A 26,309-nucleotide genomic window follows, 5' to 3' on the forward strand; every position below is an offset into this window, starting at 1 on the left:
GTAGGGGCCCCATTTTGTTGGACAGAGTGGCCGCAGAGATGTCTGGCTTTCAGGAACAGCAATGGCTGCAAGATGGAGTTCCTACTGCAGAGGGGGCATTGGTGGAGGTAACGTGGCAGTGGCAGCAAAGTTGTAGGTATGTGTGTGTGGGTGGAGGTTTCTTCATCAAGGATGATTCTGGGAACTTAGCCTTGAGGCTGATCCCTCCTCCTCCCAGCAATTATGGGGATGAGCTGGCATTCTTTTCTACTTAAACCAGCCAGTGGGTTCTGTTATTTGCAATGAAGAACTCCAACTGATGCACAAGGTTTATCAGCGGCAAAGTTGTTTAAAACTTAGAGTCCTTTAAAAAGTCTCTTTTCTTTTAGTAAAGTTGTGAGTTTTCAGTTGAGAACAAAAGACTGAAGGTCCTCCTTTCTTTGTAGTCTCTAGACGTGGGGCTTTAGAACTGTTGGTAGCAGGTAGAAGGCCAGGTAGCTGGAGATGATGGAGGCGGCTCTTCCCTGAGGATAGGGGCTTGGGGAACCAGACAGGATCACACTCTGGGTCTAGAGGAGGCAAAAGAGAACAGGCGGGATGGAGGGCGCCTCCCCCACGTCCAGTCAAGAGCAAGCAGATGAGCTCTTGTTTGCTATGACACAAGCTTTGCTTAGAGAGGCCTTTCATATTCTATTTTGATTTTGCACATTGATCACCTTTTCAACGTGTGTTGGGGGGAAGCTTTGTGTTTGTCTGGAAACAGCTTTTGTACTTATTTCTTTAAGCGTTTGGAGAGTAGAGAAACTTGTCCAGAGATGGGTGCAGGGCTAGATCAGCCAGGACTGCTGCAAATGTGCCCGTCAATATGGTGTGCAGGTGGGCACTTCTTTGTTCTTAACACCCTGACTGCCAACTCAAGGTCTTATTTTCAGTTGAATGGGCAATTCGTGTACAAACCATTATAGTAAAACAATAAGAAATTACTTAAGGAAACAGCTATAATGAGATATGTAATTCTGAAAAGAGTTGGAAATCAAGAGTCTTGGCGCTTGCTAGTTTACTAAAGCCACCAGGCTTTTCAGTTTAAGATGGGGTTTCCTAGAGTACCAGCCCCCTGGGATTGTTTTCATAGTTCCTTCAGCTAGCTGACTCTGTTTCTAGTAAATTCTAGTCTGAGACTGTGAGCTCTGTGAGAGCAGGGAGTGTGTCTCACTTATTCATCTTTCTCTTACTTGAGGCATCTTGTCTGGGCGTAGTCACCTAATAGATGCATCACAAATAATGTTGAATTAGGAGGTTTCATCCTTCCCTTTTCTCCTGTGGCAGGGAAGTGTTTCCACCCCACCCCAACTCCTCACGTTACTCTGGGGGGCTTACCCATTCCTTTCCCGGGGAGGTAGCCCACCTTCAGCATAACTGAAGGCACAGAGAAGACTTTGCTAGTCTAGTTACAAAATTGCACAATTAGGGGAGTCCACACTATAAACGAAAGGTGTGTTTATCTTGTGGATGTTCTACTCCAAGGCCATGCCAGCAAGGATCACCTCTGTCACCAAGAGATTCTCTGGAGTCTCTCCGAAGTCTGCCTGAAATAAGGACTGCCTGATAGGTGACTAGTGAGGAAAAGGAAGGGCTGCCTTATTCCAGCCTCTGAACTCCACGTGTGTGTGGGATCATGCAGTAGTAAGTTTTCTTTCTAGTAGTGACTGTGCCTTCTCCCCTTCCAGAGCCAAGGGCAGACAAGAGCTTTCACACAAAATTGGCTGCAGAAAGCCCAGAAGTTGCCTAGATGTCAAGGCCAAAGGATTGGGACCCTCTGTGCAGCCCAGATCAAAATGAGGCAGAAACAGGACGTATGTTCCGCATGCCACTTCAGAGATATCTCTGGGTTAGAGGACACAAGGCCATTTGGGGCTCACTTTGATTTTTGACAGGACGAGAAGGAAAGTCTAGCCAAGGAAAGACTATTTTTGGTCAGAATAATAGCTTTTAAGCCTCCACTCTGTGTTTGGACAAAGTTGGGCTGGAGGGTTAAAAATGACTAGTGTGTACATGACAGAACTGGAAGCGATAATTAGTGTGTCTGGAATCTGTGATGAAAAGCACTTCTCAAAGTCATCTAAGGGAAACATCCAGGGTTTTCTTCACTTCTGTGTGTGATGTCCTGTCAGTTCTTACACTGCCTGTCACAGGCTGTCCTCTCCTCTAGGTGGCCAGCCCTGCCATGCTGAGTCGGCTTCTAGACCTGCTGCATGGCTCAGCCTGTGGAGCTGGGGGGAGCCCGGCATTTGGAACATACACAGGACAGGCTTAGAAGACAAAACTCACTTCTGGGGGAGCTTCTACTTGTTATTGCCTGGACTTAGACATGTCTCAAAAATTGCTGAACCAGGGGCCGGCCCAGTGGCGTAGTGGTTAAGTCCTTGCACTTTGCTTTGACGGCCCGGGGTTTGCTGGTTCAGATCCCAGGTGTGGAGCCACATGCCACTCATCAAGCCATGCCTTGACGGTGTCCCACATACAAAATAGAGGAAGATTGGCATAGATGTTGGCTCAAGGCCAATCTTCCTCACAGCCCCTCCCCCCCAAAAAATTGCTGAACCAGCCTTGATGGCCTAGTGGTTAAAGTTCAGCATGCTCCACTTTGGCGGTCCCAGGTTCCGTTCCTGGGCATGGAACCACACTGCTCGTCTGTCAGTCAGTAGCCATCCTGTGGTGGTGGCTCACATAGAAGAATTAGAAGGACTTACAACTAAAATATACAAATATGTACTGGGGCTTTGGGGAGAAAAAAAGTTGCTCTCTCTCCAGCACCAATTTAAAACTGGTCTCTAGTTGTTTCCCATATGTTTGGGCTAACTGCAGTGTATCAGCACGAACTTTGGCATAAAAATCTTCAGCTCCCTTAAACAAGCTCCCCAGGCCCCTACCTGCTGTCCTTCCCTCTGTTGCCTCTGTCTTCTGTTTTCCACATCATGTTCCCTGTTGTCATCTTGAAGCATAAGATCATACCCTGAAATTCAGACAGCCCAAGGTTTTGTCTCCTACATGGGCTATAAGCAAGGGATATTTTGGGTGATGCATAAAGATACGTTTAACTTAAACATGATAAGGCTAGAATTAAAAGAGAATTTTCTAGAGCTTCCTTTAATCAACCACTCTGGGAGGGGGTGTCTCTCTATTTATTCAATTCCATTTGAACCTACTTGCATTTTCAGTTTGTCACGTCCATCTGTCTTTTATTTAGAGGTAGTAAAGTACAGGATTTGAGTGCTTTGACTCCAGAATCAGAGAGATCTAAGTTAAAATTCTAGCCCACTGCTTATTAGCTGTGCCGTTATGGTTAGTTACTTAGCCATGAAGAGCCAGTTTCCTCATTGGCAAAATTGATGTAAAATAGCTTTGAGGGGATCAAAGGAGATAGTATATGTGAAATACTTAGCACAGTGCCTGGCATGTAAAAAGCCCTCAATAAATGGTGGTTGTTTTTCTCCACTTAATCAAAAGAAATGTGTATTGGGTATCTGCTGGGTTCAGGCATGTTGTAGGTACAAAAAAGGCTTCAAGACATTGGCCCCGTCTGTAAGAGTTTATGGTCATGGTTGGTGGAGGCAGGAAAGCAAAACACTTTCACGTTTCACAGGTGGAAAGTAATAAAGGACAGAGAGATCGTGAAAGGTAAAAGACTTTGAGGACAGGGTTATCTTTGAGTCGGGCTTTATAGGATGTGGAGTTGGGTGAGAGTGAACAACCAGCATTCTGGAGAAAGGGAATAACCCAAAGAGAGGCATTTGACAGGAATGGTGAGGACATGTCATTGTCCAATAAACAGTCTAGTTTGACCTGAATATAGGGAGTGAGAAAGACAGAGATGGGAAGCCAGACCAAAAAAAAAAAAAAAAAGGAGAGAGAGAGAGAAGATCAGAATAGGGGGCGCATGTTGGTTGCAAATGCCATTCTAAAGGGTCTGGCCCTTGTTTGATGGGCCATTGAAGGTTTGAGGGGAAGGAGAGGTAATAAAATCCTGCATTTTGCTGTTTACCATATGAAGTATTATCTTTCTTCCATTTGTCCTAAATTTTTTGTTGTTTATTTATGATCTCTCAGGTTTCTGGAGCATTATTAGTGCAGAAAATTCTGAACATTAGTATGGTCTCATCATGATGTCCTGGGTGAGAGAGAGACTAGCCTTAACTCCAGTGAGGACCAGAGAGAATAAAGATCTAAAGTGGGCTACTCTGCTCTAAGATGTTCACTTCTTTTCCACCCTGCTGACAACACTGAAACTCTTACCAGATTTTATCTGGAACTTGGCAAATGATCAACTCTTTTCTCTAGAGGGTGCTCCAATGTTGAATTTTCAAATACTGACTTTGCATGCCCTTTAGTTGTTGACAAGGTTGTCTTGTTAATTTTTTTTTAACATTATATATCAATGATATTGACTAGAGTGATGGCTCTAGTTATGGAGCCTATCTACATCCCACATCCTTTTTCACCTATGTTATCACAATTTCCTCTGCTTAAGATATTTTGAAGCAAAAGAATTCCACTCTTCTTGGGCACATATAACCCTGTTGGTGAACATGATGAGAAACAGTACTGGGTAAGGGATTAGACAGGCACAGAATGCATTTTATTTTGAGAGTTTTTTAAAAATGTCATACTGTCTTTGGCTAAATTGATTATGACTCAGGGAGTGTGGCTTAGAATAGGTACAGTGCATAAAATGGATTGCTCTTGTTTCAATGTTGACTTTTCCTCCTGTATGAGTGAATTACTTGAATTTGGAGGGTGGACTAATTTTACTTCTTTCCAGCCTAACGGGGATATCTACAGCCAGAAGGCAAAGTACAAAGGCTTGCCAGAGAGGGCACGATGAAGCTCCACTCTCTGGAAAAAAGAAATAAGAGACGAGGGGATGAGATGTTTTCAAAGGAGGGAGGGAGGTTGCAGAGCCTCCCCCCACCCTTTTGGATGCCTTAATGCTGCTAAAGATTCTATGTGGCTTCTAACCTTTTCAAATGTTTGTTAGTTTTGTTATCCTAGTGGAAATCCTGCAATTGCTAGTATGTTTTTTCAATCCTAAAGTGAGGTGAGGAGGCCTGGGGGTGTTTATTTAAGGAAGGAAAATGGTCCCAGCCCAGGAACATATGTTCTGGACTGGGAGAGTCAGGCAGATAAAGGATAGGGCATGGTAGCTGAGAAAGAGCAAGCAGAAAGGATGAGTAGGGGAGTGGTGGGGGCTAGGCGTTGAAGTGTGCCTGTGTAGGGTAGCTGGCACTAGCGCTTCATTTTGTAACTTTGGGAGGCAAAAGACAACGTCGTCGTCAGAATCACATCACCGCTTGCCAGTCTCCAGAGACCTCAGCTCATCAGCCTCCACTCCACCCTACTGCACTTAGCGTTGGCAGCCCCAGTCCAGGAAGCAGTTGGTGAGGCAGCTCTTTGAACCAGGCCGGGTCCCTTCACCGAATGCATCGGACCCAGAGAGGGGCCAGAACTCTCTAATCGTTGTCTCCTCCCAGGCATCCTTGCGCGGCACAGCAGGATCCGCGGGAGCTGTCCATGGTGCTGAACCCTTTCTTACTGGTCGGACCCACGGCTCGGGAAACGCAGCGTAGCGGAAGGGCTCAGCGTGTCCCGGGGAGGGTTAGGGCCCGAAGGTGTGCAACGAGCTCCGGGCTCTGAATTTTAAATCTCTGCCGGAAGCCCCTACGCGACTCTGTTAACCCCAGCCCCGACTCTATGCAAGATACAGCGCTGAGGGACAGCTCCCTCGTCTCTCCCCGACATTCCGTGGTGTATCCCAATCCCCCACCCCACTACCTCCCTTGATCCCTCCTTATTGAAACTGCACCGGGTCATCCGGAGAACCTAGAGCCCTCTTCTCCCCCACCGCCCCCCGCCCGTCCGCCGCACTCTCTTCCGGAGCAGGACTCTCCCAGGGCGCTGCGAAGCTCCCGCAGTCTGAGATGCTCCCTCGTCCCTCTGGCCCAGGTCTGTCGGCCCCTCCTTTCTTTTCTGTTTCCATCCTCCTCACACTGTTCTTCTCTCTAGTTGTCTGAGCACCGAGTCGGCTGCTGCACGCTCCGCCCCCATTTTCCATACAAGGGAGCGCTGGAGTGGGGGCGGGGCGGAGGGGAGGTGCTCCCAGTCCCTCTCAAAAGCTGCGAGCCCACTGGGAACTCCTGAATCTGTTCAGCTCCCGCAGAGAAGCCAGAAGCCTGCACCGTCGTCGTGGGCGGAGGACAAGTAGGGGACAGCAGGGGTTCTGTCCCTACCTCCCTGGAGCACTTTCCTGCTCGCCAAGCCCCATTCACTAGGTAGGACTGGACTCAAGTTCTGGCTGTATGGACTGCGAGGGCTCTTTATTGAGTAGGAGGCCTTTAAATAGCCTGTGCATGTCTAACCACGCATAGGTGTATTTTTACAGAGGTGGGATGACAGTACTTTTTATTGTTGCTTTTATTTATGGCGGCCAGTTATTCCAAAGGGTGTATTTGGGTGATTGAAGTGGGGGGCGCAGTTGGTGTAGGAGGGCGGTGGGAGAATATCAAGTGACAGACTTTGATTCTCTTTGGACAGGTGGCCATGGCCTCAGTGCCCACTCTGGGCTCCGAGGCCCCTGACTTATTTCCTGGGCTGCAGCCGGCGGCCTCAACTCTGGCCAACCAGAGCGCAGAGGCCTCGGCGGGTAACGGGTCAGCGGCTGGCCCGGATGCTCAGGCCGTCACGCCATTCCAGAGCCTGCAGCTGGTGCATCAGCTGAAGGGGCTGATCGTACTGCTCTACAGCATCGTGGTGGTCGTGGGGCTGGTGGGAAACTGTCTGCTGGTGTTGGTGATCGCGCGGGTGCGTCGGCTGCACAACGTGACCAATTTCCTCATCGGCAACTTGGCTTTGTCCGACGTGCTCATGTGCACCGCCTGCGTGCCGCTCACGCTGGCGTACGCCTTCGAGCCTCGCGGCTGGGTGTTTGGCCGCAGCTTGTGCCACCTGGTCTTCTTCCTGCAGCCCGTCACCGTCTACGTGTCTGTGTTCACGCTCACCACCATCGCCGTGGACCGCTACATGGTGCTGGTGCACCCGCTGCGCCGGCGGATCTCGCTGCGCCTCAGCGCCTACGCGGTGCTGGCCATCTGGGCGCTGTCCGCGGTGCTGGCGCTGCCCGCCGCCGTGCACACCTACCACGTCGAGCTCAAGGCGCACCGCGTGCACCTCTGCGAGGAGTTCTGGGGGTCTCAGGAGCGCCAGCGCCAATTCTATGCTTGGGGGTTGCTGCTAGTCACCTACCTGCTCCCCCTGCTGGTCATCCTCCTGTCTTATGTCCGGGTGTCGGTGAAACTCCGGAATCGCGTGGTGCCAGGCTGCGTGACCCAGAGCCAGGCCGACTGGGACCGCGCACGACGCCGACGCACCTTCTGCCTGCTGGTGGTGGTCGTGGTGGTGTTCGCCGTCTGCTGGCTGCCGCTGCACATCTTCAACCTGCTGCGGGACCTCGACCCTGGGGCCATCGACCCGTACGCCTTCGGGATAGTGCAGCTGCTTTGCCACTGGCTTGCCATGAGCTCAGCCTGCTACAACCCCTTTATCTACGCCTGGCTGCACGACAGCTTCCGTGAGGAGCTGCGCAAGCTGTTGTTGGCCTGGCCCCGAAAGATTGTGCCACACCACCAGAGCATGACAGTCAGCGTGATCATCTGATGCCACTGTGCCGGGCCTTGGCTGGGAAGCTCCATGTCCACTGGTCTCCAAGGGTGTCCACCCGAGGCTGGACTGGAGAGCTTATTCCCAGCAACAGATCTAAGCCAATAGAGGCAAAATTTGTAGTCTAGCCCTCTTGCCCTGCTGTCTTGTCATTGTGTCTTTGTAAAATGTTAAGTGGGCTTTGGTGGGAGTCTCCTGCTTTGCTTGGAGGAGGCCAGGCAGAGGGAAGAGGATTTATTATTTCCTCTTTATGCCCTTGAAGGCCAAAAAAGCTCTTTCTCCAGGTTCAGGACAGTGTTTCCGTACCGTAGCTGTCTTCCTCGCTTTTCCTTCTGCTTGCTCAATGGTGAGATGAAGGAACAATGGGGATGGGAATTAAAATGACTGCATTGGGGTTGGTACAGCTTTTCAGGTTGCCTTTTAAAAAGGACTCAACTGTGCTGTTATACATGATATTGCTTAGTCAGTTTGAACTCATTATTTTCTAGGATTTTAGGAAAATATGTATTACAAGTCTACATCTAGGATTTCAGCATTCCCTGAATAAGACCCTTATACAACAAAAGAGTTTTAATTTTAAATTCACTTGAATTGATAGCACAAAAACATTTACCAGCCACCTTTCAAAATGTCCTATTATTTTCCCCCTTTATTACTCCCCAACTCCAATTTGAAATGATAAGATGAATTAGTCGAGAAAAGATAAGAAAATAGGGATAAAGAAGAAAAGGCCTAAACCACTTAAGGGGACATATAACTGTGCATAGGACAGACGTCCTATCTACGTGTTTGTTTGTGTGTGCACACCCAGTGTTGCCAGAAGGCAGACACTCAAATATTTGATTTTCTGAATAGTCAATGTCAACCATGTGCCATAGTATTCTCTTGCTTTTTCTAATTACTCAGTTGCAACAGATCAACAGCTGTCAACTGACTCAACACGTGCTCTGTGGTGACACACTTGGAACATGCTCAACCCAGAATACGAGGACTGGGAGAAGTTTACTTCAGGCTGGAACAGAAAAATAAACTGCCACCCACTGGAGGCATAGATCAAAGAGTTAATTCCTTCCAGGGTTAAGGGAACAGGTGAATACTGTTAGGCCACCGTGCCAGGCTGATAATGCTCACCTTAACCTCCTGAGAGTTCTGTAAATGACGATGAGTGCCCTGGGACAAGGGTTTCCACATTGACGTTGGAACAGTGACGAGGGCAGTGAGGGCAGGACTCTTGGGAAATGATACTCAATATTCAGCTGTCAGATCAGCCCCGGTGGCATATATGGCATGAACTAGTGTCTGCAGCCACTCAGCTACCATTTGTAAGATTCTAATACTGCCCCAGCTCACTGAACAGCAGAATCAATGTTTCTCCACCTCTTCCCCTCTCTTACTCTCCAAAATAACTCATTCACTCATTAAACTGTGCTCTGAAAGGAAGGGAAAGAGGGACTGATTTGGGGATGGCAAGGATTAAATCCTATTACTTCAATGTCAGCAACCACGATGGCAGAGTAAGTATTCATGGTTGGGCTAGTTAGCAAGATGAGTCTTTAGTAGTTATGTGACTACACTTTTTGCAGCACAGGAAGGGCAAGAAGATGCTGGAGAAAGGAAAAGCCTGGTTAGCTTGAGATATGCAAGTTACCTCTGGCAATGGCACTAAAACTAACTTTCATCTTTATCTATGGATGTGGAGAACAAGGAGCCTGTGCTCTGATAATGTAGCCCACCCACCACAATACGTCACTCCCCCTTCCCCAGATGAGCTGTTTCCCAGGCCTCCCGGGGCTGGCTCCTCTGCTTCCAGAGTTCCATTACTTGGGAGGTGCAAGGCCAGACATTTCTTGTTTCCTCTGAGCATTCTTTTGACGGTATGCATGGGGAGATCAGGGGAAGGGGGAAAGGCGGGATCGTTGGGGAGGGATCCGATTAATTGTAGATACTATCTTGGAAGGTTTAAGTCACTGGTTCTCAGTCCTGGCTGCTCCAAAATCACCTGGGGAGCTTTCAAAAAACATCACTGCCCAGGCCCTATCCCCAGAGCGTCCAACTGTTTTTTTTTTTAAAGTCCACTCTTTGGGCTGGTCTTTTTTTTTTTTAAAGATTGGCAACTGAGCTAACAACTGTCACCAATCTTATTTTTCTTTCTTTTTTTTTTTTCCTGCTTTTTCTCCCCAAATCTCCCCAGTATATAGTTGTATATTTTAGTTGTGGGTCGTTCTAGTTGTGGCATGTGGGACACCACCCCAGCGTGGCCTGATGAGTGGTGCCATGTCTGCGCCCAGGATCTGAACCAGCAAAACTCTGGGCTGCTGAAGCGGAGCAGGAGAACTTAACCACTCGGCCACAGGGCTGGCCCCTCCAGTTGTTTTGAGATAGGGCCTGGGCATCAGCATTTTTCAAAGCACTTCAGGTGATTTTAATATACATCCAAGATTAAGTGCCTTAAGAATTATCCTGTTTCCCATGAATCTCAGAAAAATCTGAATGAAGCTTTGATTGCACCTGCCAAAGGTATTAGGAATTTGGAGTTGAAAAAACAACAGAGAATTTGGAGTTGAATTCTGACATGAGTTACTTGCCACACTTGGGGAATGCTTGCTTGGCTTTCAGACAATCCCTGATGAATCACACAGAGGCAAATCCTTATAATCAGAATAGGTGGTTGGCCATTCAATGGCTTCCTCACACATGTCCTATGGGAAGGCACTCTGTGAGTCCACTCAGTTTTTTAAAATGTATTATCACTCAACTTCAGATCAATTTCATTATAAAATTATACACCATGAATTATTCCAAATCCTGGTTGCTAGGGTGTTTAAAAAAAATGAAGTGTGCCCCGATTTGCTTGATTTAAACCTATATCAACTATAGGAAGAAAGTGTCCCCATTAATCACTAGAAAAGCTGCCACCTGTTTCTAGCATGCCTACAACTTAAGTTAAAATTTTTAACATTTACACAGACTTTATGGAGAGCCTAAAGAGGTCAGCGATTTATGCTGTGTTTATAAATGTCTTTCCAAATTATGCAAATTGGCAACTGAACAGCAACTAATTAATTCTGACCCTATCTATTGGGGACTAGTTTGACTATAAAACAAACTGACTTTAAAAAAATTCTTTCAGGGACCGGCCCCAGGGCCAAGTGGTTAAGTTTGCACACTCCACTTTGGCGGCCCAGGATTTCACCAGTTCGGATCCTGGACGTGGACGTAGATCCGCTCATCAAGCCATGCTGAGGCGGTGTCCCATAGAGCAGAGCCAGAAGGACCCAACTAGAATATATAACTACGTACTGGGGGGCTTTGGTGAGAAGAAGAAGAAAAAGAAAAAAAAGAAGGAAGATTGACAACAGATGTTAGCTCAGGTGCCAGTCTTTAAAAAAAAATCTTTCAGAAGTGCGTCCTAGTGAAATCCACGTAGGATTGAGGTAGGAAATTTTATTTAATACAATTCATTTTAGTTAATACCAAGCCTCCAGTCCTCTTCCTGCAAGGACTGACCGTAAAGCTGAGATCTGAGCCAGCCTGGAAATTGGCAGCAGCCCTTTCTGAGGCTGGTGAGAGGGTCTGTAATCCTCTTTGCAGCAACGTCACCAAGTCCCACTTTTGGCAGCCAATCAATAGTTTTATCTCACTAAATCGGCTGGGGAGTGTTTCAACACGTGTTAGCAACAGTTACCTGGAAATAGCAACTGTGAGAGATGCTAAGGGAACAGTATTCCAATTGATGTACCCCTCCTGAATTCTTGTTCTTGTGCAGTCTCAGTCTGCTCTTCTACCTGGGGTGCTAAGTTCCAGATTTATTTTCTCAGGCAGGCTAGTTAGCCACCTCTGTCCTGTGGCTTGCATTCCTGAATATCTACTAGTCTTGCAAGTGCAAGGCATGGAACTGACATCAAGGGGACCCAGGCAAGAGTGCGGCTAGATCTAGGAGTGAACCCAGGGTCCATCCCCCACAGATGAGAGGTCAGGAGCACCTTTGTTCCCCAAGGTAGGTCCTCGATTGATTTCCCTTCGTGCACTTTTGTCTTTGTTATGTGCGTAAGAGGCACGTGTGTCTGACTCATTGTGTGAAGCTCTTCATGCTGAGAATTGTACTGTGTTCAATGCATTGTGGGTGCTCAATAAATAGTAAGTCAATAGGACAGCCTCTGGTCCTGGGATTAATAAACCACACCAGCTACACACACAGTGTGACTACACAACCTCAGGATGGCCAGGGTGGAAGCAAGGATGAATCATGCCAAGAAAATGCTACTCAATCTAGATGTGTCAATTCCAGCTAAGTCCAGGAATGAACTTTTCAGTTGGGATCTTCTGTGGCCCCCTGACCCCAACCTCAGTAATGACAGCATTTTAGCATGTGGCACCAAGCTCTATGCTCTCCAAGACTGCATGTCCCTGGGGGCCAGGCCGGTGCTGTAGTGGTTAAGTTTGTGTACTCTGTTTTGGTGGCCAGTGTTCATGGGTTTGGATCCTGGGCATGGACCTATGTGCCACTCATCAAGCCATGATGTGGTGGCGTCCGACATACAAAATAGGGGAAGATTGGCATGGATGTTAGCTCAGGGCCAATCTTCCTCACCAAAAAAAAAAAAAAAAGGAAACGATTATATGTCTCTAAATCCACAGGTCCATCAAAGGGAGAGTAGAGAATTCATGCTTAATTTCTATATCATCATGAATCTGGACCATTATTTAAATGTTAGCATTTAACTACCCACATCCACATACAACTTGGGAAACTCAGAAACATCCAGCTTATCGGTCTATAAACAAAATTTGAACATCTAGGTTCCAAAATGTTCATGACAGAATCAGTAACAGGATGTTTCAGTACAACTAAAATAAGACTTAAAAATGGATTATGTGCACCTTCCCAAGAATCCATCTATTTTGCAAAGTGAGATAAAGTGGTCTACAGATGTTGGAAATGCAAAGTATTCATTTGGACAGACGAGGGTTGCCATCTTGATTTGTTAAAATACTGTGCCTTCCCAATCAGTCTTTGGAAGAAGAAAGCCTGATTTTGAAAATTGAGTGTGAACACTTGTGAAGGTTTTGAATTGTTCTTCTCTACTTTCCAAGTCAATTCCTCCTCATTTCCCACTTTTTCTCTATTCTGCCTTTTTTCTGCTGCTCTTCCATATTATCTATAAAATATCTCTGATCTGATCTAATCTGAAGCTCCCTCTGCTCCAGTGAAGGGGAGGTGGTGGGATTCAAGCATCCCTCCTCTGAGGAGTCCTTATAGGGTGACACGTTGGAGAGAAAGCCCGGCTCCTTCCTTTGCAGAGGGAGCCTGCAGCAAACAAGTGGAGGGCTGCTGCTCGTTCACTTCCTGCCCACTGTGGGGTCTTGGAGCTCATGCAATTAATGTTTCACAGGCCAGCTCCAGGCAGAGATGGATAACAGGAGTTTGCACAGATTCTCTGCAGGGCCCTTAACATGATAAATCTCACGGAGAGCTCTCAAGAGGGACCTAAACGAAAGGTCAAATGTGTTTCATTTTGATGTTTGGGACTGGAGCAAGGAAAGCTGAGCCAGAAAAAGCACAGGACAAACAGTCTCTTCTTGTCAGCATTTCCCGGCCTCCCTTCCTCAGCCCTCACAAAATCCTCTTCCTGACTTGCCCTTGACTAAATCCCCTTGGCCCAGGACTCATCTCCTTCTGGAACGACATCTAATGATGAATGGAAAGCTACATCCTTCTCCCCCACCACACACTCAGTTATTGCCAAGTAATGAAAAAAAAAAATCCTTTGAGCTGGACAAATTAGATAAAATCTCCAGGCCCAAGCTCTGGGTTAGAAGTCAGGTACAGGCTTCTCCCCTTAGCCCAGAACACCACACTCACTCATGGGTCTGCATCCTAAGAGGCTGGCCCGTCACCTGGGTTGGAGGCACAGTGTGGCAGCTAACATGCCCCAGGGCAGTCAGACAAGGTGGCCTGGCCATGCCCAGTGTGCCAAAGGCTGGTTCCTGTATGGTCAGCCCTTCTGAGGCTGCTGCCCATTGCAGAGCAAATGCTGGGGGCACGCTGACCCCCTCATTATTACAGAGACAAAGGGCGGTCGCGGGTGGGAAACTGGAGTGCTTGCAAGTCCCTTCACTGGCGATGATGGCTTCTTTAGGATGGACCTCTTTTTATGCCTATTTCCCTCCCACCGCTGTCTCCTCTAGGAAACCCTGTTTTCTTTCTATGATATAATTACTACCTTTTGGGAGACAGATGTCTTCTAAAGGCTTCGAGTGAGACTAATGACAAGCAATCCTGAGGTGCAACTGAGCTAAAGCCAAATGACCTGGCGGGAATGCATGTCCTTCCGCCCGACCTAGCTGCATCCGAGGCACCGGGGACCCGTGGTCTTGCACGTCAGGTGTGCTGCAGAGGAGGCAGTCAGGCTCGGAGCGGAGGAGGATCGCGGGCGTGGAGGAGAGCGGCGCCGGGCGCGGGGGTCCTGGTGGGGCCTGCGCGCCGCGCCAGCACATCTGGCGCCACCGCTAGTGCCTCCCACGCCCGCGAGGTTGAGCTGGTTCCCGAGGACTGGCTGCATGTCCACGCCCAGGCTGCTGGGCCCTTGTCCCCCGCGAAGGGCAAAGGGCATCTCGCACGCGCTGGCGGGTTATCTTTAGGGCCGCTGCTGCTGGGGCGCAGCAAGCAGCAGCTCATCGTGGGCTGTGCTCTCAGTGTCTCAGAGGGAGTCACCAGCGACTCCCTTCTCATCCACATGAGCAGCAGCACAACCTGACCAACGTCTGGCCTTCTACGGCCGGCTCCTGCGCCCGCGCGCGTGCGGCTGAGCTTGGCCTTCGAGTTCGAATCGCTGCGCTGGCTGCGCGGCGCCCTCCTCTGCTACTTTGTGGTCCTCCCGCAGCCCCGCGACGGCGCAGTGTCGGTTTGCGCTGACTGTCCTCGCAGTGGATCCTCTATGAGTCCGCGGCTGTCCCGCCGCTGGGCCGCGCGCTGGCGGCGCTCGAGGGGCCGCACCCCTCTGCCGCTGATCCCGTTGTGGCCAAGAGCGCCGGACCTACACCAAGGGCACGGTGTGGTCGGCGCAGCGGTGGCCTCCCTGTCGCCTCTGGGGGGCTCCCGCGGTCCGACCAGCCCCTCCCTGAGCGCAGCCCGGCCCTGCCACCATGCGCCCCTAGATGGTGGGGCGCTTCGCTAGTCCTGGCGGCCTGCGACCTCTCCTGCCCGCCTCGCCCTCGCCTTGCGTTGCCACGCGTTCCACAGACTAGGCCAGAGTGTCATCCCCGACGCTCTTTCAGCGTCCTGAACTGCTCTGCCCCGGGCGCCACCCGCATCTGCGCCACCCACGGAGCTCTAGTCTCGCTAAACTCCGCGTCATCCCTTCGGTCTCCTTGCTCGGCTTCTCCCTCACTCTTCTACTCCCGGTCCCAAGGGAAGCCAAGGACTGTATCTCGGCACCCCCTCCCCGCTTTCCCTTTCACCGGCGCCAAGCCCTGGGCACTGCGCAGCGCGCTGCCAGGAGCGGGGGCGTGATGGATGGGGCGCTGCCCTGTGCCTGGTCCGGCCGGCGGGGCGAGGCGCACCCGCGGTTCTCCCAGAGACCCTGGCATTGGGTTGGAGCGGATGCACTCAGACAGTCGACGGGGAGCTTCTCCTGCCCTGGACCGCTGTCAGTCCATCCCTGGGGCAGAGGAGTCATACTCCAGGGCCGGCCGCTGGGGCTCTTCGCGGCGGGTTCTGTCATCTTATTCTAAGCGATGCGCACTTAGTTCCTTAGGAGTTCCTTGATCACTTTCTGACTTCCAAGGAGGAAATCCGGATTTTCCGGATGGTTGAGCCCTTGCCCGCGAACAAGCAGGCGGGCATCCAGCAGCCTCGAGGGCGGGTGGTTGGGGGGCCAGGGCATGGGGAGGGGGCTGCTCGGAGAGTGTTTGGCTTCCTGCTCGCTTGTGGCCTTATTGCATCACCTCGGTCATTTGCCTATTTCCTGCGCCTTATCTCTAAACGGAAAGTAACACGAAACCACTTATTTTGTGTCTAAGATGGGGACTTTAGGAATCCGCATCCTTCTGACTCCCTGTGGAAATGGTGGGCTCTGTAGGGGCAAAGAGGGAAGAAAGCCGATTCGCGGGTCCCAGAGGAGTCGGCCCCGGGCGGCCTCTTCCAGCAGCTGCTGGAGCAGCGAGCTCGAGTCGCTTCTCCTGGGTGCGCAGACTCCACAACGCCGCCGCTCGGCCCGTTCGCGTTGTGAGCCGAGGTTGCTGCAACCCGGCCAGCACACACGTTTTTGAAGAGGTGGTGTTAGCTCCTGGAACAAACGTAGCCCAGAAGAAAAGCAAAAACCACCTGTTGGCCCACTGCTTCAGGCACTTGTCGATCCCAAGCTAGGCCTTCTGCTGAAGAAAGGACCTCCGGGATTTAGATTTTTTTTTAATTACAAAATCAACAAATCTTTTTCTTTAAGAAGTAGTAGGTGAAAAAATTCCACCCTTCTCTTCTGGGGGAGTTATCAACAGTTTGTGCTTTCCTTTCCAGACTCTACCAGGAGCATACACAGATATATATGCATAGTTTATATTTTACAAAAATGACATTAAACTGTACATGCTGTTCTGTAGTCTACTCCCCCTCTCCTTAAAATTATATCAAGATCAGCCCTCCATGTGGGGACGTAGGAATGGATCTTATTCTAGGCTGGCTGACTGGAGAGGAGTCTGTGGTCTGGATGTACCACTATTTGGTCATTTTTCAGCCAGTGAGTGGCGTTGGTTGAAGGGACAGTTCCAGGCCTGAGAAGGGCTCCCAGAAGCCTGCAGGAAATGCCAAGCAGCTTGAGTGCGTTGCAGTCACAGACGCTAAGAGCTGCCCCTGGGTCCCAGGGAGGGGGAGGTCCTCTGTGGAGCCTTCTGGCTGAAACATCTGGGTGGGGTGGGGCACCCTCTCCTTGGCTGTTTCCAGATCCTGCACAGCACCTGGTCATGGCTGGTTCTACGCCAGCTGTTCTCCAGCAAGCAATGGCTGGTGTTTACAATGACGCGCTGACGACCCAGGGTGGGATTTTCCCGGGAGTTGGGAGGTGGGGTGGGGGTCCCTTTTGTGGCCGTGAATCCACAAAGGTCAAAAGCCCATGGGGAGTAAGATACTTCACCTTATTTGACCACAGGTGAGTGTTTCAGCCGGGGTCCCGTCACCATCAAGGAGGGTTTACTGATGAAGGGCCTGTTTACAAGGGTGAGAGCGAGGGGGAGGGCGTGCGGCAACCAGGAGCTGGCTGGATCTGAAGTTAGCACTAGGGAAGCCGTCTTAGGGAAAAGAAGCAACGTTGTGACTAGGACCCTGACTCGCTGGTCTCTGTGTGTACATTCCAGCCTGCGAGTTGCCCAGATGATTCAGCACCTCTCGCTTTTACAAAATACGTGATCTGCAAGCTCTATGACTCTTGCTTACGTATGTCTCCCACCTGTGACTAGGTAACTTTGTTCTCTGAGCTCCCCAGGAGCATGACGACCTCCAGAAAGAAAAATTCTTTGTTGGTACCTGTCATGAGTGACAGAAGAAAGAGATAATGTGGAGCCTTGAAGTTCGTCACTCTGGATAATTACATCCCAACCCCCCCTCCCCCCATCTCCCCTGTATAACTTCCTTGAGATGCTGTAGGATTTAAGATGGTTCTTCAGGACAGTAGTCTGCCCTCTTCTGATTATTCTAGCTAATTGTATAAATGTTCCTTTCTCAACCACTGACTTGTTTGCAATTGATTGGCACCAGATTGCAGCCAGCAGAACGAGCCCCTTTTTGCTTGGTTACAAGAGGAGCTGTCACCATCCCTGAGTCCTGGGACAAGAGCAAAGGGAGGGATTGCTGAAGCTCCAAAGGGCAGGGTCATTTAGAGAAGACACCTTAGTGGAAGGATAGAGCCAGCCCCAGGGGTCTCCATAGATTGGGAGCCAGGGAAAAAGCAAGTTCACGAGGAACTCGAACACTCCCCAGACACGTCTGTCACAAAAGTGATACATAAATGTGTCATGTGAATTCAGCAGAGGAGCTATTCACAAAGGGCCTTGGGGATCAAATAAGCTTTCATGAATGAGGTGGTGTATGAGCCAAACTTTGCAGGGTGCCTGGGACCGTAAGCAATGCAGAGAGCAATGGCAGGCGAGCATGTCATGGGCAGGGAAGAGTGTTAGCAAGGGCGCCTAGGTAAGAAAGGGTGGTGCCCGCTGGGGAGAGTGTTGGCCGTGCTGATGGGAATACTGAAAGATGGCTGGCTGAAGCTAGATCTGGAGAGACTAATGACACCAGTTAGAGTTCCTGAATTCGCACCATGTGCTAGGCACAGTGCTAGGCACCTCCCATCACATCGTTTATTTCTCAACGCATTGGGAAGTAGGCATTCTCACTATTCTTGCTTTGCAGCTAGAAAACAGACATTTAGGGGAGTCAAGTAATTTGTCAAGGTGTCCCAGATACTAGGTGGTGGAGCTTGGATCTGGATTCCAAAGCCTGAGACCCTATCCATGTAATATCCTAACTTGAATTTCAACCTCAGGGGTCTGGACCTTTGGGGGACATAGTAGGGAGCCATTGGAGGTTTAGAATGAGTGAGAGATAGAGGAATGACTTGTTCAAGAATGTGCCCTCAGACCTAACTCTGGCAACAGGGAAATTGTGGGATGGGGAGAGACGCAGGGAGCAGGGAGACAAGTTAGAGGACCGTTGCCATCATCTGGGAGAGGGAGAATAAGGTCAGAACCAGGGCAGTTACAGTGGGAATGAGGAGGAGACAGGTGGGAAGGGGCCCTAGAGAGAAATTAGTGTCAGATACCTGAAAGTCTTATCTGGTTAAACTTTTCCTATTTACCATATTTACATTAGGCAGAAAAGGTAAAATGTCAGCTCTTTGCCTGAGGTTCTAAAAACCTGCACCAATCAGGAATGCTTCCTGTTGAAGTAACCGAATACCCAACCTACCACAATAAATCCTAAAGGCCTTTACTATCGACTTAAAAAGAAGTCTGGAGTGGTAGTGTCTGGGTTGATCCAGTAGCTCAGTGATGTCATTGAGGACTCAGGCCCTTTCTGTCTTTTCCTCCCATCCATACTTGACTGATTCACCTCTATTCCCATGCTGTTGCCTCATGTCTTCAAAATGGCTGCTGAAACTCCAGCTACTCATCCACAACCGAGGTAAGAGGGAGAGGGAAGGAGAAGTACCCGCAGTTCTCCCCCCATGCAAGGAAGCAGTGGCCCTCCTGTAAGGCCCCAGCACATCTCCCTTTATGTCTCAGCCAGTATTGGGTGACATACTCCCCTCTGCAAGGGAGGCTGGGAAAGAAACCCGTTTACATCTTCTATAAAAGGAGGTTTACAATGGCCATAGGGTTATCCAGCCCATGGTGACTACTCCAAGTCCAGGGGCAGCATCTTCTTCAGGTCTTGTTCCATATTCAAGGAAGAAATGACACGGAAAGTATGCATTTGTTGCGTTCTAGAAAGTAGCAAACTTGTGGGGCCTCTGGGGCTGAGTCACTACTGCTCACCGATGGCTGCCCCACCCTGCTGATGTCGTGACTCATGCCTTACGAGTCATCAGCTGCGTCTCCGCAGAACGCTGTGAGAACGTTCAAGTTACCTTCTTTTTAACAACTGCTCAGAAGATATTCCTAAAGCTTGGAGATTTGAAGACCGTGAATAATCATGGAAAATAATATAAAAGAACTTGATGTGAAAAGTTTCACTGTCTGGACTGCTTGCTCTAAGATTTTTGTTTATCATGTTAATTCGGATGACTACTCATGACTTTATAGATTATAGATTTATCCCACATAAAAAGGGGAATAACTGTGAGCACCTCGTCAATGGAGAACTGAAACTACAAAAAAAAACCCCAAAGCACAAAACAAACCACCAAATTGTCAGCCAATTATTTAATCTTTTACGGCAAAATTGCTTTACGGCCAAATAGTCAGGTGGTGAAGATGCTTTTGGCAAAGATTCTTGTGTTGAAACTACCGGATGGACGTGAGGGAGGCAGTCAGAGTGTCCTGCTTTGTCCCAAACTCCCAAATGCGGGACGTTGGCCATTTTAAGGTAGTTTCACCAGTGTGGGTTTCCTGATCTGCGCCGTAGTCGGGGACCCTGGGCAGCTGTTGGCTTTTGCCCCTGCGCATCTGGTCACCCTCCCCTGAGGGCCAGAAGTCAGCATGTCTGCTGTGCACTCCTTGCGGTTTAGAGTGTCAGAACCTGGAGTCCTGCCGGATGAGCCCTCGAGTCAACCTCCATCCTTCTGGAGGCCTCGTCCCGCTGGGTCACACCAAACCTCGCCAGACCCAGGATTCTGTGGCCAAGCCCTCACAGCAGCAGGCCACAGGGGGGCCTGTGGTTTCCAAAAATGCCAGCTGTTTGGGTTTGCTAGGGCTGCCAAGACATGGTGCCACAAACTGAGTGGCTGAGACAACAGCAGTGTATCGTCTCCCAGTTCTGGAGGCTGGAAGTCTGAGAGCAAGGTGTCGGGAGAGTTGGTTCATTCGGAGGAGCTTGAAGGAGACGGTTCTATGCTTCTCTTCTGGCTTCTGACGGTCTGCCGGCAATCTTGGGTGTTCTTTGGCTTGTAGAAGCATCATTTCGATCTCTCTCTTCATCTTCATGTGGCCTTCTCCCAGTGTGTGCATGTCCAAATTTCCTTTTTATAAGGACACCAGTCATATTTGAGTAGAGCCCACTCTAATGACCTCACTTTAACTTGATTACCTGGGGAAAGACTCTGTCTCCAAATAAGGTCACATTCTGAGGTCCTGGGATGCTGTGATCTGAGTGGTTGTGTCCTCCCAAATCGATATATTGCAACCCTAACCCCTGAGGTGATGGCATTAGGAGGTGGGGCTTTGGGAGGTGACTAGGTCATGAGGGTGGAGCCTCCTGAATGAGATTTATGTCCTTATAAAGGAGACCCCAGGAACTACCTAGCCCCCCTTCCACCATGTGAGGCTACGGCGAGAAGTGTGCAGCCTGGAAGAGGGCCCCACCAGAACATGACCGTGCTGACACCCTGATCTCGGACTTCCCAGCCTCCAGAACAGTGAGAAATGAATTTCTGTTTGTAGGCTATCCACTCTGAAGTTTTGTTCTAGCAGCCCAAACTGATGAGGACGTGGAGGTTAAAACTTCAACATATGAATCTAGGGGGGGACGTAATTCAACCCGTAACACCACTTTAAAGTCATCCGTGGCCTTCTTCCTCTTAGGAACCACGGGTAGCTCAAATAGTCCTCAATTTGGCGTGGCGCTTCTGGAATACCGTTTGTAATAACATGCCTTTTTATATTCCAGTGCCTTCTGCCTGGACTGCTTCTCCCTGGCTCTTCTCCCCGCTGGATATGTCTCTTTCTTCAGGTATCAGCTTAAATGTCACCTCCTCCGAGAAGCCCTCTCTGACTGCTTCATTTAATCTAATTTAATTAGATCTGGCCGCTTATTCCGTAGTTTAGCTGCTCCTTTGCTCTCTTTGTAGCACTCATGACAGTTTGTAGTGACACATTTCTTCCTCCTTCTCTACAAATGTGAGCTCCCTGGGGGCAGAGGCCATATCTGCTTTATTTACCAGTGTATCCCCAGAGCCTAGTGTGGGGCCTGGTACCTCACAAATGTGGTTGTTGAATCAGTGATTATATCTAACCTACTATACAATGCCAGGAGGTAGGGAGGCGGGGCATTATCCCCATATTTGGAGGGGGCAAAGGAAGTGACTTACCCAGTCACAACGCTCGCAGTGGGGGGACTGGCGTTCAGATCCAGATCTCAGGCCCATCCACGACACCGCGCCGCCCTAAGGGTTAAAAGGCTGGTGGGGGATTCACCCCTTCCTTTGCTCTGCCTTCAGCCACCCCCAGCACTTCTCAGAATCACCTGCATACCTTTCTAGAAATACAGGGTTCCGGTCCCTACCTGAGACCTTCTAGATATTACCCTTTTGATGTGGAATTGTATATTTGAAAAGCGGTGTTTGGGAACCAATTAAAAAAAAAGTGGTGATATATTGGATGTATTAAAAATAAAAAACTTGCTAGGAGTCACAGCTCTGTTTGTTGAAGGGGAATTCTGGCAGTGGGTTGGCTTAGATGGGGAGGACGCCTCTCAGCATCCTCAGTCCCCTGCAAGCATTTTCTCAGTCCAAATTCTAGTGAGAGACGAGAGCTCTACCAGGGGGAAGGGGCCCCACAGGGGCCTCAGCACACCTGTGCTCTCTCCAGGTCCCACGGAGCACCTCGTGGGCCTGGGGTGGTACACACAGTGGGTGCTCAGGTCCTGCCACCCTTGGTATTCAAAGGCAGCGTGAGGGATGGCAGTCATGTTCTTTCATGAGATTCCTGCTCTGTGCCAAGTGCACATGTCTCTAACACCCACAACAGACCTGCGTTGCTGTTACTTAGCCCAGTTTTACAGGTGAAGAAACTGAAGCTCAGAGAAGACATTAACCAAAGTTGGTAACATTTACCCAAAGTTGGTAAATGGCCTTGGGATTTGAATCCAGGTCTTTCTGGTTCCAAATCCCCTTCCTGTCACATGGTCTGGCACCACACAGTTGACATAATAATCATGACAAATAACAATAATCATAATAATTATTGCTACATTTTATTGAAAGTTCACTACATGCAAGTAGCCTAGAACTTTAGGGATAGATAGGTAGCAACTCCGTGAGGTCGGAACTATGATTACCCCTGTCCCCCCAATGGAAGGAGCTGTCAAGTATTTGTGGCCATTTGCAATCTACCTACGTTACATTTTGTAGGTCAGGAAACTAAGTCCCAGAGAGACTAGGTAGCTTGCCCAGATCACACGGCTTGTAAGTCAGTGGCAAAGTTGAGAATCAGACTCAGGCAGACTGCTCTGAAGCGCATATTCCTGCCCCACTAAGGTGTGCCGCCTCTCCAGAAGCATGTTTCCCAGCGTGCTGTTGGGTTGTCCTGAACCACGCTCTATCTGTCCCTGTTGCTTTGTGTTTGCCAGTCTCCTTTGATGCTCAGACAGCTGGTCTCCTGGCACACGTTGCACAAAAAGGCTGGCTTTGAGACAAAGCCCAAGGCCACGGTGGGTCTCCCAAGCAAACTCATGCCCTCTGTGGATGCTGACCAAAGGAGGTGTGCAATTCTATCAGATGTAGTCCATTCCTTCCTTGTTCCCTTCCTCAACTCCTTCCTTTCCTCCTTCCCTCCTTCCTGCCTGCCAACATTTATTGCCACATCTTCCTTCCTTTGCTACTGGTCATTTTCCACTTGGATGGAAGGATGGAGGATCTTTGGCTGCTTGAATGAATGCTCTACTGAATACACAAGTGCATGAGTAATTTGTCAGGACATTACCACTCGGGTGCTCATTATGATAATCAAGAGGTAGTGACATTCCAGGACCACAGCTAAAGCCTGAATAGAAATCAGCCTGCCTGGTTTAAGAGAGGAAAGGTCACGGGAAGGATGTGTATGTCAATTTCTCCTGCTCACTGTCGAGGTAGTTCAGATGTGCATCTTAATGACTCCATTCATTAAGGGTGATTTGGTTTTGAGTTCATTTAATACTCGTCAAAGAATGCTCATCACCCCTTCCCCATGGTCAGCATACCTGCTCAGAGAACAGCAGCTCATGAGGCTCTTTGTCAACTGCAAACCAGACTCAGTGAACAGGCCCTCTTCCCTGATCCCCGCGGCCGATGGAAGAGACCCTCAAAGGGGCAAACACAGCCTTGCACATCACAGCAACAAAGCTGGTCTCTGTATCTGCTTGCAGCCTGTCACTCTGGGATGCCCACGAACGTCCACATTATGGAACTCTAGTACAGCTGTGCCAGCTGTGACTTGGAGAAGGTTGAGGGCTTCCCACTGGCTGGTCGCATTGCAAAATAAAACACAGTATTCCAGTGGGTGAGAGACTCCAAAACACATGTAGGGCTCACGACCCTCAGAAGGAGCCCTGAGGCGCCAGTCCCTGCATTTCACAGCTTAGGTGAGTGAGGTCCAGAGTGGGGGTGGGGCTCATCCTAGCCGTGCAGCTTGTGTCAGTGGCACAGCAAGGACCCACTTCTGTGATTTTGTTTCAATCCTGTTTTATTTTTTTAAATAAATAATTAATCTTATTGTTAAAACAAATAATACATAAAAGTATGAGGAAGAAATGGAAAAATATGGGCGATTTCTCAGCTCTGCAGACATGTTGCTGAGTTTATACAGGATTGGGCTCATTTCAGACCCATTAAGAACAAAGTAGCCCTTGGGAATAAAACAACTAGCAGGAGGGCTGGCCCCGTGGCCGAGTGGTTAAGTTTGCGCGCTCCGCTGCAGGCGGCCCAGTGTTTCGTTAGTTCGAATCCTGGGCGCGGACATGGCACTGCTCATCAAACCACGCTGAGGCAGCGTCCCACATGCCACAACTAGAAGAACCCACAACGAAGAATACACAACTAAGTACCGGGGGGCGGGGGGGCGCTTTGGGGAGAAAAAGGAAAAAATAAAATCTTTAAAAAAGAAAAAAAACAACTAGCAGGCAATTGAATAGCAAATATCCACTGATTGATGGATTTTCTTTCAAAACAATTTATTGAAAACACACGCCTGCCCACCCAGCTTTTACAAGGACAGCTGGTCAGTGGGATACAGTTGCAGTGAAGCTTATTTAGGGCAAAGATGTTGATTTATATCCTGTGGCACTATTTGGGCCATGATGGAGCACTGTGCTGGACTGTAGGATTCTGGGAAGCGTAGGGAAAGGAAGGCATGGTGGGACTCTCATATACTGAGTTCCCATTATGTAAGGGTTCCTGTTAGGTGTTTATCTTCACAATAACCTTCAAGAGGTGGGTATTACTGTATGAGTTTGCCATAGACTGAATGTTTGTGTCCCCCGCTAAATTCCTATGTTGAAAACTAGCCCCCAGTGGGATGGCATTTGGAGGTGGGGCCTTTGGGAGGTGATTAGGTCATGAGGGTGGGGCCCTCAGGAATGGGGTTAATATCCTTATAAAAGAGACCCCAGAGAGCTTTGCCCTTTCCACCCTGTGATGACATAGCAAGAAGACAGCCGTCTATGAACCAGGAAACTGGCTCTGACCAGATACTGCCAGCATCCTGATCTTGGACTTCCCAGCTTCCAGAACTATGAGAAATAAATTCTATCGTTTAGAAGCCGCCTAGCGTATGATATTTTGTGATAACAGCATGAACAGACTAAGACAGTGTTTAATATGAAGAAACTTAGGTGCCAAGAAGGGAATTTAACTTGTCCAAGAACTACAACAACAATGCAAACAAAATGTACAAACAAGAGCAGGAATGGTCTGGTTGGGAGCGGTGTGGGGTAAGAGAATGCTACCTTCTTTCAAGCTCTGTGTTCCTTCATTCAAGCTTAAAATGACAGGGAGGGGACGTCTGATGGACTCGGTTTTGTTCCCTTGGACGGGGAGAGCAAGGAAGCTGATTGTGGTTCCATCAGTCTGGAACCATGGAGAAAGATCTAATTCCACCAAAGGAAGTGGGGGTGCCATCAGGAAGGGGCAATGGAGGCTGGGCAGCCCCAAACACGAATGTCCCTAGAATAATCTTCTCACTACAAAGAGTGTCTTCCTCTCTCAGATGCTTCCCCCACTCATTCATTCACATGTCACGTGGTCAGTTATGTTTTTTGACACTAGCTAGCTTCTCTGTGTGGTTTAAGAGACGAAACATGGTCTCTGTCTCTGGGAACTTACAATCACCCTAAGGTCAGAAGACAGTCATGAATACCACGGTAAAACCATAGATGATGGGGTACAGGCCCTAAAACTCGAGATGTAATCCTGATTCCAAGAGAAGACAACCTCCTTTGAGATTTAAATAAAATTGGCATAGGCATCTATTCCATATTCTGACCAGTGGGACCTCTAAGATTTCTGAGAATTTCTAGGGCATATGTTCTAACGAGCACTTGGTTATATCTGGCTCGGAGTTCCTACCCCAAGTGAACTCCTGGTTTCCCTTAAGCCTCATCTCCTGTGGATGTGTTATTCTCTCTGCTTAGGGTCAACCCAAAGGTGGACCTCAGCCCACTTTCCTTGATTTACTCCCAAGCCTCTCACCCAAGGAGGCCTTACATCCCCGTATTGTAAAGGACCTAAAACATCATAAAAGTCCGTCAGCAATCCCCAAGTGAAAATTTCCCATCCCATTGACCTCATTTTTCCTCCTGGGCTTCAGTCGCCAAACTATCGGTCGGCTTCTTTCCTCCAAGATACCCTCACATCTAATGATTTCTCTCTTTTGGGGAACCTCCTCCACTTAGTCCTTTAGCTCTCTGTATCAATTTGCTAGGGCTGGGTATCAGTCAGCTCAAGCTCTCATAACAAAATTCCATAGACTGGGCCGCTTAAAGAACAGGAATTTGTTTCTCACAGTTTTGGAGGCTGGAAGCCCAAGATCAAGGTGCCAGCTGATCCAGTTCCCTGGTGAGTGCTCTCTTCCTGTCTTGCAGTTGGCTGTCTTTTCTCTGTGCTTTCACATGGCAGAGAGAGAGGAAGCAAACTCTCTTGGGGCCTCTTTTAAAACGACACTAATCCCTTTCATGAAGGCCCCATCTTCATGATCTCATCTAAACCTAATTACGTCCCAAGGCCCCA

General features: G+C 49.1%; 1 protein-coding gene across 2 annotated transcripts in view; it reads left to right on the forward strand.

Moving 5' to 3' along the window:
- Positions 1-6,117: 6,117 nt before the first annotated feature.
- Positions 6,118-26,309, forward strand: part of PRLHR (prolactin releasing hormone receptor) — a 40,290-nt gene continuing 20,098 nt past the window's right edge. The window contains exons 1-2 of one of the 2 annotated variants that reach the window (XR_011493583.1): positions 6,118-6,305; positions 6,568-11,686. Coding sequence is in view for 1 of the 2 variants with exons in the window: in XM_070482415.1 (XP_070338516.1) it covers positions 6,574-7,686 (1,113 nt within the window). In the remaining variant the exon portion in view is untranslated. Of the gene's footprint in view, positions 6,306-6,567; positions 12,096-26,309 lie in introns of those variants that run through there. The other variant, XM_070482415.1, reaches the window with a different exon arrangement.

Source organism: Equus asinus, chromosome 2 (genome assembly GCF_041296235.1).
Source record: "Equus asinus isolate D_3611 breed Donkey chromosome 2, EquAss-T2T_v2, whole genome shotgun sequence".
NCBI lineage: Eukaryota > Metazoa > Chordata > Mammalia > Perissodactyla > Equidae > Equus > Equus asinus.